Source organism: Narcine bancroftii, chromosome 6 (assembly GCF_036971445.1).
Source record: "Narcine bancroftii isolate sNarBan1 chromosome 6, sNarBan1.hap1, whole genome shotgun sequence".
NCBI lineage: Eukaryota > Metazoa > Chordata > Chondrichthyes > Torpediniformes > Narcinidae > Narcine > Narcine bancroftii.
The window spans coordinates 188,922,548-188,938,730 of NC_091474.1; the positions used below are offsets into that span (position 1 = coordinate 188,922,548).

The 16,183-nt window shown below is 35.7% G+C and overlaps 1 protein-coding gene across 2 annotated transcripts in view; it reads left to right on the forward strand.

Annotated features, from left to right (window-relative positions):
• LOC138736879 (venom phosphodiesterase 2-like) overlaps nucleotides 1–16,183 on the forward strand; it is a 161,560-nt gene that overhangs the window by 123,688 nt on the left and 21,689 nt on the right. For both annotated transcript variants that reach the window (XM_069887028.1, XM_069887029.1), the window contains exons 15-22: nucleotides 1,446–1,512; nucleotides 1,643–1,730; nucleotides 4,608–4,786; nucleotides 4,889–4,940; nucleotides 6,711–6,865; nucleotides 10,449–10,578; nucleotides 11,226–11,300; nucleotides 15,829–15,955. In XM_069887028.1, the coding sequence (XP_069743129.1) occupies nucleotides 1,446–1,512; nucleotides 1,643–1,730; nucleotides 4,608–4,786; nucleotides 4,889–4,940; nucleotides 6,711–6,865; nucleotides 10,449–10,578; nucleotides 11,226–11,300; nucleotides 15,829–15,955 (873 nt within the window). The remainder of the gene's footprint in view (nucleotides 1–1,445; nucleotides 1,513–1,642; nucleotides 1,731–4,607; nucleotides 4,787–4,888; nucleotides 4,941–6,710; nucleotides 6,866–10,448; nucleotides 10,579–11,225; nucleotides 11,301–15,828; nucleotides 15,956–16,183) is intronic.

A 16,183-nucleotide genomic window follows, 5' to 3' on the forward strand; every position in this document is an offset into this window, starting at 1 on the left:
TTCTACCGCATTCAGTGAAATCTGTGTGGCTTCCCCTACTCAAGTGAAAGTAAATGAGAAAGGGTAACGGTTTTGCTGAACACAACGCTCCATTTGTGTGTCTAAACTTGAGCTCCCTGTAGCCAACTATTTCCACTCCCCCAACCATTGCTACAATGATCATTCTATCCACGGCTACATCCATCGTCAGGCTGAGGCCAGATGTAAACTTGAGCAACAACATGTCTTATTCATCCTCAACAGCTTAAATCTAATGACATGAACATAGATTCTCCACCTCCACTCCCCCCCAAACTTTAGGTAAGCATCCACCCTCAACTCTCATCTCTACCTTTTCTTGTAATTTTTTTCCCCTCCTCCCCACCCCCCCCACCATTCTCCCCATTTACCTGTCCCTCCACCTCACACCTTCTGCCCAAAATCCTAATCACCTCTTGGTTCCTTCTTATTGTTTCTTTCTCCTTTTTATACATAGTATCACCCCATTTTTTTTAGTTTAATAAGTGATCCTGACCCAAAACAGAACATTTCTACCTTAGATGTTATCTGACCATCTAGCAGTTCTTTCTTTGCTTAGTCTAATTATTTCTTGAGAAAACTTGCTGGTTACTTTATTTATGCAATTTTTTGAGAAAACTCCTGTCACTTTATCAGTTGCTCAGACAGTAATTGCAGGAAGTTTTACCTTTTATTACATGCCATACATTGGCAAAAGTTGTGCATCCTGTCCAGTTGATGGTATTTTTTGCTCCCCCCACATGGGAAAGTGTGGAAGATAAGTGCATCATCCATCAGTTTCATGCTTTCTGCCTAGGTCACTGCATCTTCATTTAATTTTTGAGGATCTTACTCCATTCACTTTTAGACTTTTGATTTTTATCTGAATCACAGCCTGGTTTGGGAATTCGACTGCCCAGGAAGGCTGCAGAACGTAGTAAACATAGCCAAGTTTATCATAGGCTCTGGCCTTCCATCCACTGCAGACATTTATGTGAGATGCTGCCTCAAGAAGGCAGCCAATGTCATAAAAGACCCCCATCACCCTGATCACAACCTCCTCTCACTGCTGCCTTCAGGCAGAAGGTATAGAAGCCTGGAAACCAGCAGCTCTATGTTCAAGAAAGGTGGGTCTCCAACAGCTATCAGACTCTTGAATCCTTGGCTCACCAATCATAGACTGTTCCGAATTTACAAAAGGACCATTGAAGATTACTTTTTTTGCACTAGGCTACTGTGAGTATTAAAATCTAGTGTAGTTATTGCACCTTTTATTTCAATTAGTTTACAATTATAATTTCTCTTTACAAGTATCTGTTGACCTGCAGAAAGAATGAATTTTGGCACACATGTATATTAACAATAAATTCATCATCATTAAATCCATTTTGATCAAGTAGCATTTTGCATTCAGCTAATATTTCACTCATTGTGTTACCTTTTCTTAGGAAACGCCCATTTAAATATTGCACTGGTGGATTTCATGGTTCTGATAACCTTTACAAGAATATGCAGGTGAGATGCATGCGTAACTGGAGAATTTGTGGTCAAATCCAGTGGAGATGTATGTGCATCCACTGCCTTGAATTTTTCTCTATTCACAAGAATTAACCATAGTTCTGTTTCCATTTTGTGGCAATGGCAGGCCATTTTTGTTGGTCATGGACCTGGATTTAAGGTTAAGACTGAAGTTCAACCCTTTGCAAATATTGAAGTCTACAATCTGATATGTGGTAAGAATATGGTTATTATTGCTCAGTTAAAGGTTTTTGACATTCGATTTTGGTATCAAATGCCTTAATGACATTCTCATTCCTACACAGTAAGTATGCATTGCCCACCATAATGTTTGGGACAAATACAGTTTTTTTTTTCCTTTATTTGCCTCTGTGCTCCAGTTTTGATTTTGTAATCAAACAATTTGTGTACATTCCAGATATTATTCCAGATATTATTCAAGGATATTTGTATACATTTTGACCATATAGAAATTACAGTACTTTTTATACATAATCCCCTCATTTCAGGGTATCATAATGTTTGAGACATCTGGCTTCACAGGAATTTGTGAATTCTCAGGTATATTTAATTTCTTCATTGGCACAGGTATAAGAGAGCTAGAGCTAGGTTTGCTTCCAAGCTTTTGATCACCTTTGGAGTCTGTAGTTGCCATTTTTCAACAAAAGTCAAAGAAGTGATTATGAGGCTGAAAAACCAGAATAAAACAGTAAGAGGTATCGCCCAAACTTTAGGGTTACCAAAATCAACAGTTTAGAACATCATTAAGAAGAAAGAGTGTGCTAGTGAGCTCAGTAATCACAAAAGGGCTGGTATTCCAAGGAAGACCTCCACTGCTGACGACAGAACTCTAATCACCACGAATAAAAATCCACAAATATATGTCTGACAAATTAGAAACACTCTTCAGGAGGCAGGTGTGGAATCATCAATGACTACTGTCCACAGAAGATTTCATGAAAATAAAAACAGAGACTACACTGCAAGATATAAACCATGGTAAAGGCAGTATGCTTTGATCTTGGGCAGTTCCTTCATGCCTTCACACTTTGCTCTTGGTATCACTCTGATACAGATTAATTTTGGTCTCATCTGTCCACAAGATCTTTTTTCCAGGATTATGTAAGCTCTTTTAAATACCTCTTAGCTAACTGTACACTGGCCATCCTTTCTGCAGCTAACTAGTGATTTGCATCTTGCAGTGTAGCCTCTATTTCTGTTCATGAAGTCTTCTGCAGATGGTAGTCATTGGTATATCAACATCTGCCCACTGAAGAGTGTTTCTGATCTGTCAATGCACATTTGGCGATTTTTCCTCATGACGATGAGAGTTCTTCTGTCGTCAGCAGTGGAGGTCTTCCTTGGAATACCAGTCCATTTGTGATTACTGAGCTCACCAGTACACTCTTTCTTCTTAATGATGTTCCAAACAGTTGATTTTGGTAATCCTACGGTTTGGGTGATATCTCTTACTGTTTTTCAGCCTCATAATGGCTTCTTTGAATTTCATTGCATAACTCTAGTTCACATAATGAAAAATAACAACCACAGACTCCAAAAGTGATCAAAATCTTAGGAGTAAGCCTAGCTCTCTTATACCTGCACCAATGAAGCAGTTAAACATACCGAGTAATCACATACACCTGTGAAGACAACTGTCCCAAACATTATGGTGCCCTGAAATGAGGGTACTAAGTATAAAATGTGCTGTAATTTCGACATGGTTAAATCAAAATGTATATAAATAACCTTGAATAAAATCTGGAATATGAACTTTAATCACATGTGAATTGTTTGATTACAAATTTAAAACTATGGAGCACTGGCAAATAAAGGAAAAAAGTGACTTTGTCCCAAACATTATGGAGGGCCCTGTAAGTATTGAAATAGAAGTCAATGCAACACATTTTAAAATATCCACATAATGATGGAAATGACAGACAGGTAGCGCTACAGACCTTTCATTAAAAATATCATGGAATTTTTTTTATCCTTGTGGAGACCATCCTTGAAGTTCTGGAGTCTGAGTGATGGTTATTTTTAAATGAACGTTTTCTAATGGGGAGAGAAAAAAATTGTTCATATGACAATCCCAAATTTGGTGACAGATGTTATTTGTATTTGTAATTGTCAAGTTGTTATGATGTAAAATTGTAAAAAAATAAGTGATATATTAGATTTCTGGTGGATATGTATTCCCATTTGATGTAGAAATTTTTTTTCTGGTTACTATGGTGGAATGTTTAGAGCTATTCAAAGTAATTTTAAATTAAAGTTAAAATAAAAATCTGCAGGTTTTGAGGTGGTCTGTGTCATGTTGCAAATTTTGGACAGACCATTCTTTCCTTCGGAGCTAGATCGAAAAACATGGACAATCCAAGCAATGTTTGAGGAATAGGGGTTAATTGTACTGATTTTGTTATATCTTTTGCATAGTATGCTTTCTTTGATATGAATAAAAAATGCAGTTAAGGAATCGCAGGACAGGGCAAAACAAAACAGAATTAAAGCATGACACACCCATGCACTGTTTCTGGCATAGTTGTAGGTCTTGGCATCTGAAGCAATGCATAATTATGATTATATCCAGACTAAATAAAACTGTGTTTATAGCCAGATAACGGGATAAACCTGGCACCCATTTCTAATTTCTGAGAGATAAACAGGATTTTCATATCTTTGTGTGAACATGAAGCAATTAGTTTGTTGAAAGAATCCCACTGCTCCATTCTTTGCCTGTATGGGAAGAAGATCTGTCATCCTTATTAGTACCTGTAGACTCATTCTTAGTGGGAAGAAACTTTTGTGTAATTCAGCCATTCTCAATCTTGTTTTGGCTATGCCACCCCCCCCCCCCCCCCACCGGAGGACTCTGCTCAAAATTTATGTGCCCCCTTTCATGTGAAATATTCAAGTTTAGGTTTCTTCTGTACTCCTCTCCAACTGACTAGATTTAAAGAAACATAAAAGAAAACAATTATTTTACGCGAGGTGAAAATGAGACAAGGTTTTTACTTAAATGTACTGTAGCTCCCAGGGTGGCCGCAGGGCCCTTGTTGAGAATGGCTGGTGTAATTCGTTCTTCCCAATAGATTTGTTGAACATCACACCTGCACCCAACAATGGTACTCACGGAAGTTTGAATCATCTTTTGAAGAAACCTGTATACACACCGACCTACTTGAAGGAAGCATCTGCAGCATCTCGATGCTTTTCATCCAATTTGAGGCCAACCATTAATCCACAAATGAGATGTACATGCAGTTCTCTGGTAATTAATGGCAATTTTTAGTTTTGCAGCTATTTTCTTTTAAAGTAATGTCACAAATGACTTTATACCGGCTATTTTTTTCTTTAAAAAAAAAACACTTAGGTATCATTGCCAGGAAGTGCATGCGAGGAACTACAGCTCTCTTTGGATGAAGGTAGGAAGCCAAAAACAAAATGTAACTGTATAACAATCAATGAATGTCGCCACATCAACCTTGTTTAAACTCAAGTTGAACTTTTTTGTTTTGCCTTCACTGTCCATAAGGTATCTGGTGAAGCTGGAAGATATCCTTTCGGAGAAACCAACAGATTTTTTACATTCTCTTGCTCTCTGTGACTAAAAGTCAGCCAGGTTTTTTTTAATGAAATCTCCTGTCAGTAGCCTGCTTCATAGTAACTATGAACATCTACCCGACTTATGCCCACAGATCCTCATTAGATTGGATTTATCATGCAGTTACTTTGCTGATCACTTACTCATTTCAACCTAGGAAATGGGTGGGATATTCCTTTTAACCAATTTCATGGCCCACAGTAGAGATTCTCTCCCTGCCTCACATTCTTCAGTCACCTTCAGCTGCTACAAATGCTACCATTTTTCCATTGTACAGAGAATATCATGTGTGATATTACCATATTCATGAACACTGCTGCTGTCCAATTATATTAAAGATTCTGTATCTCTAATTGTTGATTTTCCTTAACCTACTGACGTACTTCAGAGGTATGAAATGATCATCTGTTAGTCTGTATGACGCCTCGCAGTATTTATCCCTCAGTATCACAAAAATGGTTCAATGGTTAATATCACATTGCTAGTGAGAAATTTCTGTATAGAAATTAATTGGGTTTGACATTTCCAGATTTCCACAGCAGTTACACTTCTGAAGTTTAACATCTGAAAAGCACAAATTGAGAATTTAAAAAATGAATAAATGCATTTTTTTCTATAGAAATCGGTATTAGTATATTAAAACATCTTTTATTACATGAGTGACTTGAAGTTCCATGAACCTTATTCTTGTTGGTTTATTATAACATTATACTATAATTCTGAAAGGGTCTTCATTTTAACATTTATGCTAATATCAGCCTTGATGAAATACAGGGTGGGTGGACAGAACTGGTGCTTATCTTGAATGGGGAAAAACATTGAGACTGGGTTTTCTCATTTCTGGTTTAATGAAATTAACCTGAAAGAGTAAGGACCAATTTAATCCTTTTACCTCGTTGATTTGTCACAACCTTGTGTAATGTAATTTGGCTGAACAATGATTTGGAGTTGCCTTGGCAATCTATTGCAATTTCTATTTCCACATATAGAAAGCTGCACAATTGATTGAATTATTACAATGCACATTTTTCGAGGTAATATTTGTTTTTGTCAATGCATTTGCATGTAAGCATTTTGTCCTTTGTGCCAACAAGTCCAGATCAAATTTCCTTTTAAATCAAATGGGTCAGTTTATTCTTTTCCCTTTTTGGCTCCATTATTGTCTGCAGAAGATTCAAAGATGAAAACTCTAATACTGTTCCTATCAATAACCTTTTATCAATTAATTATTCTTCAAGCCGATGATTAATGCATGTTTGTGGCTTTATTTTGAATGTGTAAGTAACAAAATCACTGCACCCAAAACCAAACAAATCAATTTTGACTGAAAGTATATAGAAATGTTTATGATGAGAACATAACCTGTTAGCTATCTTTTACACATCAAAGAGGCTATTCAAGCTGCTTGAAATGTACACGCATTGCAATTATCAATTAAACTCCATTTAAAAACATTTTGGACTCATTTCAATGCATGGTAGGTCTTGTTAAAATAATGTTTTGTGTATGGTTTGTAATTGTATTTCAGCTGTTAAAAATTATTCATATTATATGAACAAACTGTTGTTGACCTTTTCATTGTATTTTGCAGCTAAAGTTGTAGATTCAATACATTTGCCTTTTGGATGGCCAAGAGTTGTGCAGGAGAACTGCAAATGGTGTCTCCTGCGTCAACATTCGTATGTAACTGGATATAAACATGACATTCAAATGCCATTGTGGAGTTCGTACACTATCTTTAAAAACGTACATTTCCAATTTGTATCACTTTTGATGTGTTTAAATGATCTAATTCATTGCATGTTCATTGTTGAGGGTTTGACATTTTTTTTGATCCAGTATTACGGGTACTGCTCATCCAAATAAGGCATTATTGTAATTTTTGATCTTTAACTCAGCTGGAAGTATTATAGATTTGAAGCCCCTCCAGACAAGGAAGTGAGAGAGCTGTACACCCAAAAACTCCTGTCTTCCCATAATATGATAAATGGAGACTATTTGTTGGTTGAAAAATGATCCTGATATCTGAAATTGAGAGGGAAGCTAAATAACTGCAAATATTCTGATATTCAAGATTTGGAATGTGAACTTCTGAATACTGACTGGATAATCAAGCATAGTATCAATAGAGTTCATCATCTTCTCCACCCACTTCCTTAAAATTGGTCACTTTTAGCTAGTCTGAAACAGAACATTAGAGTAGCTTGTATTTTACTGCCAGTAACAGACAAATGTTACCATTTGTGGAAGGTGAAATGTTTAAAGGGAACATTTGGAGAACCTCTTCATGCAAAGAGTGTGGAATGAACTGGGAGCTGAAGTGGCTAATGTGGCTCAATTTTGACATTGAAGAGAAATTGAGATAGGTAGGATGGGAGGGGAATGGAGGGCTGTGGTCCATGCGCAGGTTATTGGGACTAGGCAGAATAATAGTTTGGCACAGACTAGGCATGTATCTGTGCTGTAGTGTTCTATGGTTCGATGGTTTGGGGACTATGCCCCTATCTGCAATTATAACAATTCTGAATTTGTTAGCCAAACAGTCATGGTGATTTCCTGTCTTTCCCCTAACCTTGCCTTCTCTAGACTCTTGAATTTTAAATTGGGGAAAATCTGCTCTCTACTCCAGTGTTGACCAGGACTACAAAGATGTGATTGCCCATTCATTTGGATGGCATTTGTAGCATTGTGGTGAGGGAAGAACCAAGTAGTTGGTTAAGTTTTTGCTTATTTTTGTTTGGCTTAATATTTGTTGTGTTTTTATTTAAATAAATAAAAAAAGTTCATAAAAATTAGATTTAAGGTAGCACTGAATATAAGAAGCAAAACTGGAAACACTGGCAAAGTTTTAAAAAAATATCAAATTTTCAAAAGATTTTAAAATCTTTGATATGGAACAGCTAAGCTTTTTGTCATTGGTAACTTTTTGTCAATTTACTGATTAATTGGCAGGAACATGATCTCAACTAGCAGTAAGAAATGATTAAATACAGTGCATGAGAATTGGTCAGTTAGTATTGAGGAATTTTGTCTCCAGGGCTTATTGCAGATGCACTAAAAGTTTGGTTTATCTGAGGATGAGGGATGCAGATGCTTTCAGGAAAACAGCAACTGCTAGAAATTTCCTCTGATAAAATAGTAGAGCATTCAATTTTCACGTTTTGAAAGTAGTTTTTGTTTTAAATTCAAAATGAATGTGGAAATCACATGGTTCATTTGCCAAAGCAGCACATATGATCTAATCCAGAGATTGTCAAACAATTTTGTAGGTACAAATAAAAATAGATCACATCCCAGAGTGATAGAAAATAAGAATTCACAATAGCACTTTTTACTTTTGAGAAGGGTAATATACATATCAGAAATTAGCACTTGTAAAAAAAAAATTACATGTTCTCATCTGTCAAATTCTGTTCTCAAGTGAACATAAAAGCTGCCTTGCCAGTTAAGATCATAGAATCTTAACATGAAATCGGCCTGGCCATCCATCTCTGATAATCTTTCATCTACCTTAAAAATATTCAGATTCTCCCTCCTCATTTCAGAAAAAGGGTTCCAAAGGTTATCAAGATTGAATAAAATTTTACCTCTTCATCTTAAACTGCAACTGATATATTCCTGAATTGAAGTTGAGAAGCTCAACGCTGATTTCCAGAACAAATGGTTTCTGTCTATTGAACTGCTAGTGGTCTGGACTTTAGAAGATCTTAATAGGATTTTTAGGATTAACAATACTCAAATCTATTAAGATGTTTGAACAGTATATTTTTTCTCCCAGAGATTGTCAGAGGTAAGAGGCCTTAGTTAATATGGGGAGTAAAATTTAAGGTGATTGGCAAAAGAGCCAGAGACATCACAAGCAAAGCCCTCTACACCATCAAGAATATCTACAGGGAATGCTGCTGTCTGAGAGCAGCAGCGATCATCAAGGATTCACACCCCTCAGCACACACTCTGTTCTCACTGCTACCAACAGGAAAGAGATATAGATGCCACAAGACTCACACCACCAAGTTCAGGAACAGCTGCTACCCCTCCACCATCAGACTCCTCAACAACAAACTTAATCAGAGTCTCATTTAAGGACTCTTATATTTGCATTTTATTGATATTATTTCTCTTTATATTGCACAGTTTGTTTACATTTCTTTTCATTTACATGTATACATATCTCATTGTGTACAGTTTTTACACTACCAATAAGTGGTAATTCTGCGGCACCTGAAGGAAAAAGAATCTATGGATTGTATGTGAGCCATATATAATATCTGACAATAAATATGAACTTTAGTTGTCTTGTAGCAGAGCTATTGAACAAAATATTTATTGTGGTTCCCAATCTGTGAAAGAATTAAAATGTTTTAACCATTTAACTGGTGGAACTACAGGATTCCCAAGCACAGGCTGAAGTTCAGCTTTTACCCTTTGATAACTGCACTGCTCTTGCTAAAATTGGATCAATTTGACCGACACCAGTATAGGGGTCTATTGAAATCAGGAGAAATTAAATGTTCACAGATTGCAACTTGTTTTGTATACAAATTTAGGTGTGTGTGTTTTAAATAATTAAATGTGATTGTTATACTAACTACAAGGTGTTGTAAACACTCAACAGGTTAGGCAGCATCAGGGGAATGAAAAATAAACTATTCGACTGAAGTCTTTGCCAGAACGAAGGAGAACAAATTAATTTTCCGTTTCAGAGAAGGACAAAGGGAACATCCAGTGGCCAAGCTTAGTGTTCCCCAGGTGTTTATGGATCCTTGTTAGAGGGGGAAAAATAAACAAGAGGACATGTTAAAGCCACAGGAAAATATGTTGGAATATCTTAATCTTTTCTTTCTGTACTGATTGAAAATAAGAATTTTTTTTTAATTTGGCTTTGCTGTAAGAGTGGATTTGATTGGCTGTTGTTGAATGCTGCACATTTAATAGATGTGGTCAAATTTAAACTGACGTTAGAATGGAGGAGATCCATAATATAGCAATGGTTAAACAAATCAGTCCAGTAACTATTTATTAGGGCAGCAGAGGGAGTTAGCTCCTTTCTCATTAACCATAAAATGTTGGTCCATTACTTTAACAACAACCAAGTGAAAGGTTAAAAGGCATCAACAATGACATTTGGATGCAGCGTAAAGTGAAACATCTTTAAGCATCACCATTATTATGAAATACATTTCTTGGATCCTTTTCCAATTCTAGAATAATATTGGGAAAGGACAAAAATGTTCATGCCTGTAGGTTGTTTGTCCATTGATTTATTCAATAAGGATCATGCTTGTTGTTGTCGTTCAAGAATCTTTATTGCTCTTTATTTTTCTAATAGAAAAGTTCGTTATTTTACCTGACAAATATTCAAAACTGTGTGCTTGATGATGTTCGAATTCCTTTGACCACGAATTATAGTTCATATACCGGAGAGCACAACATAACCCCCGTGTTCCTTTATCCACCCAGTAAGTGCAGCATTGGCTTGTATCCAGATTATGTTAATTTATTTTTGCTGGAATCAATATTGGGATGAGATTCAATGCAACTGAAACAGCTGCAGAAATTGATTCATAAAATAAGGTTTTGAAACATCAACCTGAATCACTGTGCTTTGCTGACTTAAAGTGGTGGTGGCTTGTTTGCATTCCTTAAAACAGAACGGCTGTTGGAATTTAAGACAAAGGGCAGAATTCCAGTCATTCCTGAAAGTGCTCCATTGTACCATAATAAAAATTTCATGTGTGTGGAGATCTGCATTGTTCTTGGTAAAAGGGAGGTTGGAATTTTTTTTAAAAAATTCACTATGTTCCAAAAAATCTCCCATTAGAATTTATCACCAAATCAGTTCAAAGGAATTGACAGCCATTGCTTCTTTAACCCAGTATTTCCTTTTGGTTTCAAGAGCTGAGAAGAACAAAGCTTTTTTTTATATAAAAAAAAAGCACAATTCTTTTGCATACATTTGATACTGGAATCTGTTTATGTCCATTTGAAAACATGCCCCTTTGCAATTTACACTGGCTCTGCCTTAATTTTGTCTGGGGACGACCATATAAGTAGTTTTTACTTGTAATGAGATCCTCATTCTGAAACGTGCCTTTTTTAAACCTAGACTTGCTGTCTGATCATTATCAGTTTGAAGGTCTATTTACCAGCAATCGTGTGCCAATGTATACTGCTTTTCAAAGTAAGTGCAGAATTTATTTTTGCAATTCATTGTACCTGTTGTAATAATTAAGGCATGTAATTTTTAGCAATAATGATTGTCATCACTTCGCTGCAATTTGAGTTGAATGTGCTTCTTGCATTTGCTTAGTAATTACAATTATTCCAAACGTAGATGAGAATGTAATACAATGTTAATGCATGCAAGTAATAATTAACTGCATAAAGCGAATGGATAACTGAATTAGGGAAATTTAGTCCCTGTTCTGATGTTTTGAACACTTATTTATTCCCTTAATGGGTCATTGATGCTTTGGAGGAAATTCAGTTCAGGACGGTTTAACTCTGAATCACAAATAATGAAGAGATTTGAAGAATCAAAGAATGAATCAGTACAGACAAAAGCCATGCTCTCTCTTGTGTCCTTACTGGCTCTTTTGTAGAAAAATGCAACTAACTACAATCTTTCACTCTCCACCCTCCCCCTCCCCCCCCACCCCCCCGTCTTTTTTTTTTGGTACTTGGGCCTTTATCTCTGTTGAATAGAATTTCCATATCCTTTAGAATGAACAAGAATGAACCAGATCATGAGATCAAGGAAAATAAACTGATGGTTGGTTGAAATAAGGCAGGGGATGAGCCATGAGGGTGCAGTTACAGACCAAGTTGGCTGAATGTGCTCCTCAAGATACAAAAACATACAAGGAGGAGATGTTTTAATGCAACTGATTAATTTTTTTTAGCCTTTCCGTAGTGGGGAAGATTTTACAATCAGGTGCAAATCCAGCAAAAAGCCAATAATACTTCATAGTGGGGAAACTTTTCCAATGTGACAGTGGCAGAGTGTGGCAACCTTGCTGGAAGATGGGCATATTGGCATCAGTTAATTTTCACTCTGTGCCTCAATAAATGATCTTAATGTAATATGTGTTTCCTTCTTTGGCACAAAGTTTAAATCTTAATGAAACTTGCACTTTTCCTGATGAATCAAACTGATAAATGACTAAAGAACCTGAACTGTTTAAGAGAAGTGCTCACTGATTTAAACAGGCAGATGCTCATTGGAAGGCACTTTTTAAGTTGGCAACTTCTGGGACACCACGATGACAATTAGCGATTGAAGCTGCTACCAATCTGCCCCTGGGTTCTAGTCAGCCACATTAACAGTTGCCTGGAATCTTTGCAAACTATTTACATAACCACCAAAGCAAAATGTGTATCACACATTCAGTTTAGAGAAATTATTAAATATAATTGTGAATGAAATGAAATTCCAGACAGGTTTAGTGTAAACTTAGACCGCAAGTCATCAACCTCTATAGAGTGTGATGTGCTGCTGTCAAACTGGAACTGTGTAGCCAGATATGGGTCATTTGCAGGTGGGCATTGGATTCAAGACTCTTCATGGTGGAATCTTGTATCAATACAGAATTAATATGCAGACTGGTGTAGTTTATTTTCTGCAAGGTACAGGCAAGGGGAACAGGCAGTAACTTTTTAGCCAATAAAAATGGAGTTTAAATTTCTGATCCTGATCATTGTGGAGTAAACATCACAAAAAAATTCTGGGTCATGAAGCATTCAAGTGGGGGGGCGTGGCAAGATGGCGTAAGGATCAGACGTGCCTTCCAGTCCTCTCCTGACTCTATCTTATTGTTTTGTCTAGAAATGCCCGTTAAAATTCTTTAAAAGTTTAGATAATTTCAGTGCTGTTAATTTAACTTATGATGGTACAATTGGTGGAAAAGAGCAAAAAAAAACGACAACAGATCATCAAAAAACTACATTTTCCAAAAGTTCAAGTTTTGGAGCCAACTTACAGGAAAGACACCGGGACTCAGCGTGAAATGGATCCCAGGAGAGAGGTACAGTGTTCGGATGTAGAGCTCTGTTACATCGGTAGAGCCCCCTAAAGAGGGCACCAAACAGCCTTTAGAACAAAGAGTTACTCAAAGGCATTTGTCAACTGTAGAGGTGGCACTGCAAACTGCATCTTTTGAGATAGAAGAACCTATACAACTTGATGTACTGGGAGAATTTAGTACATTATGGATTGGGGAAAACCCCGGGCAGCGTCCTCCAGTCATTGCTGGAGAGGCTGTGGCTGGGGTTTCCACACACAGTCATATTACAAGGAAGGCAACCAGAATGAAGGAAGGAACAGAAGATCCTTTGGTTTGCAGAAGAAGCAGGAATCTGTTGAGCCAAAATCTCTTCCAATTGAAAAGATTTTTGTGAATCTTGAATCTAAATTATCTTATACAATGCAGGGATTATCCAAGATTATGACGGAACTTGGTACTAGGTTTAATACTCTGGTGAAAATACATTCTCAACAGATGGCTGAGTTTGGAGCTTTTAAGCTTGAAGTGAGAGATAAATTTAATTCGTGTGAAGAAGATATAGACGAAATACGGGATCAAGTTTTTGATGTGACCAAAATGGTCGAAGACTTACAAACTCAAAATAAAAATTTGGTGAAAAAGATTGATTATTTGGAAAACCAATCCAGACGGAACAATATAAAGATTATTGGTTTGCCGGAAGGTATGGAGGGACCAGACCCAAGAAAATTTTTTACTGAATGGATTCCACATGTGCTGGGTCAAGAACATTTTCCGGAAGGTATAATACTGGAACGTGCTCACAGAGCCTTGCGTAGAAGACCTATTTCAGGTCAAAGTCCAAGACCTGTTTTGGTTCGTTGCTTGAATTATTACGACAGGGAAATAATTTTACAAGTGGCTATTAGAAATGCACAACACAGAAAATCACCCTTGATGATTCAAAATAATCGAGTTTTCTTCTATGCGGATTTGAGTCAAGAAGTTATGTTCCAACGACGGGAATTCAATCCTACTAAAGAGTTGTTGTGTAAGAAAGGCTACAAGGCAACCTTTAGATATCCAGCTGTTTTGAAGGTTTTCCAAGATGGTTGCCAACCAAAGTTCTTTGATTCTCCAAAGGAAGCTATAGCATTTGCTCAAGAGCTGCCAATTACTCAGTCCGCCGCGATCTCTAAGGAGACAAGAGATGGAAGAAAAGAGCCGTGCTCCAAGAAGGAATGGTTGTAATGGTGATTCGGCAGTTGGAGCTGATTAAAAGAAGAGTTTTCTTTTTTTTTCTAATGTTTTTTTTAAAAAAAAAAGGATATTAAATAATGATGATATTAGTTTAAGATGAAGTGAGAGTTTGGGGAGAGAACTGGATAGGCACCATTTCCTGAAAGTCATCTGCTACGTGTGAGTTATCTCACACCCATTTTTTTTTTGGGAGTTACCGCATTGCGCGGTTTAGACGGGGAGGGGGTATTTTTAACCTCCTACCCGTTTTTTTTTTCCTTTTTTTTGTATTAGATTAAAGAGTGAAGGGGTTTATTTTTGTTTAAATATTAAAAAAAGCATAAGAAAGTATTTGATTGTTTAAAAAACTAAAAATTGATGTGGTTTTTTTTGTAAAGTTTATTCAGTAGATAAGGAATATCTGAAATTTAAATGTGAATGGGATGGATAAGTTTTTTTAAATATTTTTTCTTTAACTTGAAGGTGAAAGGAGTGGTAATTCTGGTGTATATTTTGCTATTTTAGTTATAGAACGAAGGGAATAATGGTGAAAGTTATAAATTGAAATGTACAATTCTTAATGAGGCTTGAATTTTGTTTGTGGTTTATGCTCCATTTGTTGAAGATATAGATTTCGTTGTAGATGTGTTTTTATTATTTGGATATCTGAATTTTAACGTAATGATTTGGGATATTTAAATGTGGTATTGGAGCTTTTATTGGATAACTATTCAAGAGTAAAAGGGAAAAATGGTGGAAGAGTACTAAAATTGAATTGTACAATGCTTAATGAGGTTTGAATTTTGTTTTAAGATGGTGGTTTATGTGACTAATATGATGATAGATGTGAAGTTAGTTGATATTTGGTGAAGGTTTATCTCTGTAAAGAAAGTTTTTTTTTCATCTTTTTTTTCATGCTACCATTTTTTTTAAGAATTGATTATTGTTTAAGAATTTTTGATAGATAATGTTACTAACTTTACTAATTTTTTATATTAAGTTTGAGTTAAATATATGTTTCATCTTAACTCCGTTTGTTAAATATATGCATTTAAGTTTGATTTAAATATGTTTTTTTAAGTCTGATATCTTAGTATTAATTACTTTTCTTTTTGTTAGTATTTTAATCGGTTATGTTTTTGTTTTTTGTTTTTTTGTAAGTGGGGTTTTTTTCTCACATATATTATTAACTTTATTAATTCTTCACTCTTTATTTTGGGGGGGAAAGGGGGGGTTGGACTAATTTGAGTTGGGTCATTAATGTGTAATATTTTTTGGGGAGGGTATAGTTTATTTAGATTACTGATACTGTATTGTAATTTTATTATTTTATTCCTAATTTTTTTTTAATGTAATCCTATATGTTATTCATGTTATAAAATCTTAAATAAAGTTTAAAAAAAAATGAACCATTCAAGTGAAGTTAGTTTTTCTCTAAACAGTAAATATAAAATTAAATTATAAATTCATTGATTTCTTATTTGACAGAGATATGGAATTACCTTCATAATATACTTGTGATTCGTGCACTACACATGGATGTCAATGTGATCAGCGGACCAGTATTTGATTTTGATTTCAATGGAAGGTTCGATACTCCCAGTCTTATCGCAGAGTAAGTGATTACTATCATTATCCACTGATGCCCATATTTCAAGGATTTCCTGTATCTTAATGCAAATGACTGAAATATCTGGATAGAATTTAGATTAAAGTTTAAGGAATTAGCTGTTATGCATTGTTCTAGAATTTCCACCATCATTTTTGCAGTTCTGCCAGAATTACACATCAAAAATAGCTGCATTTAATAGATTATCAAAATCTTGCAGAACAAGAGCATATT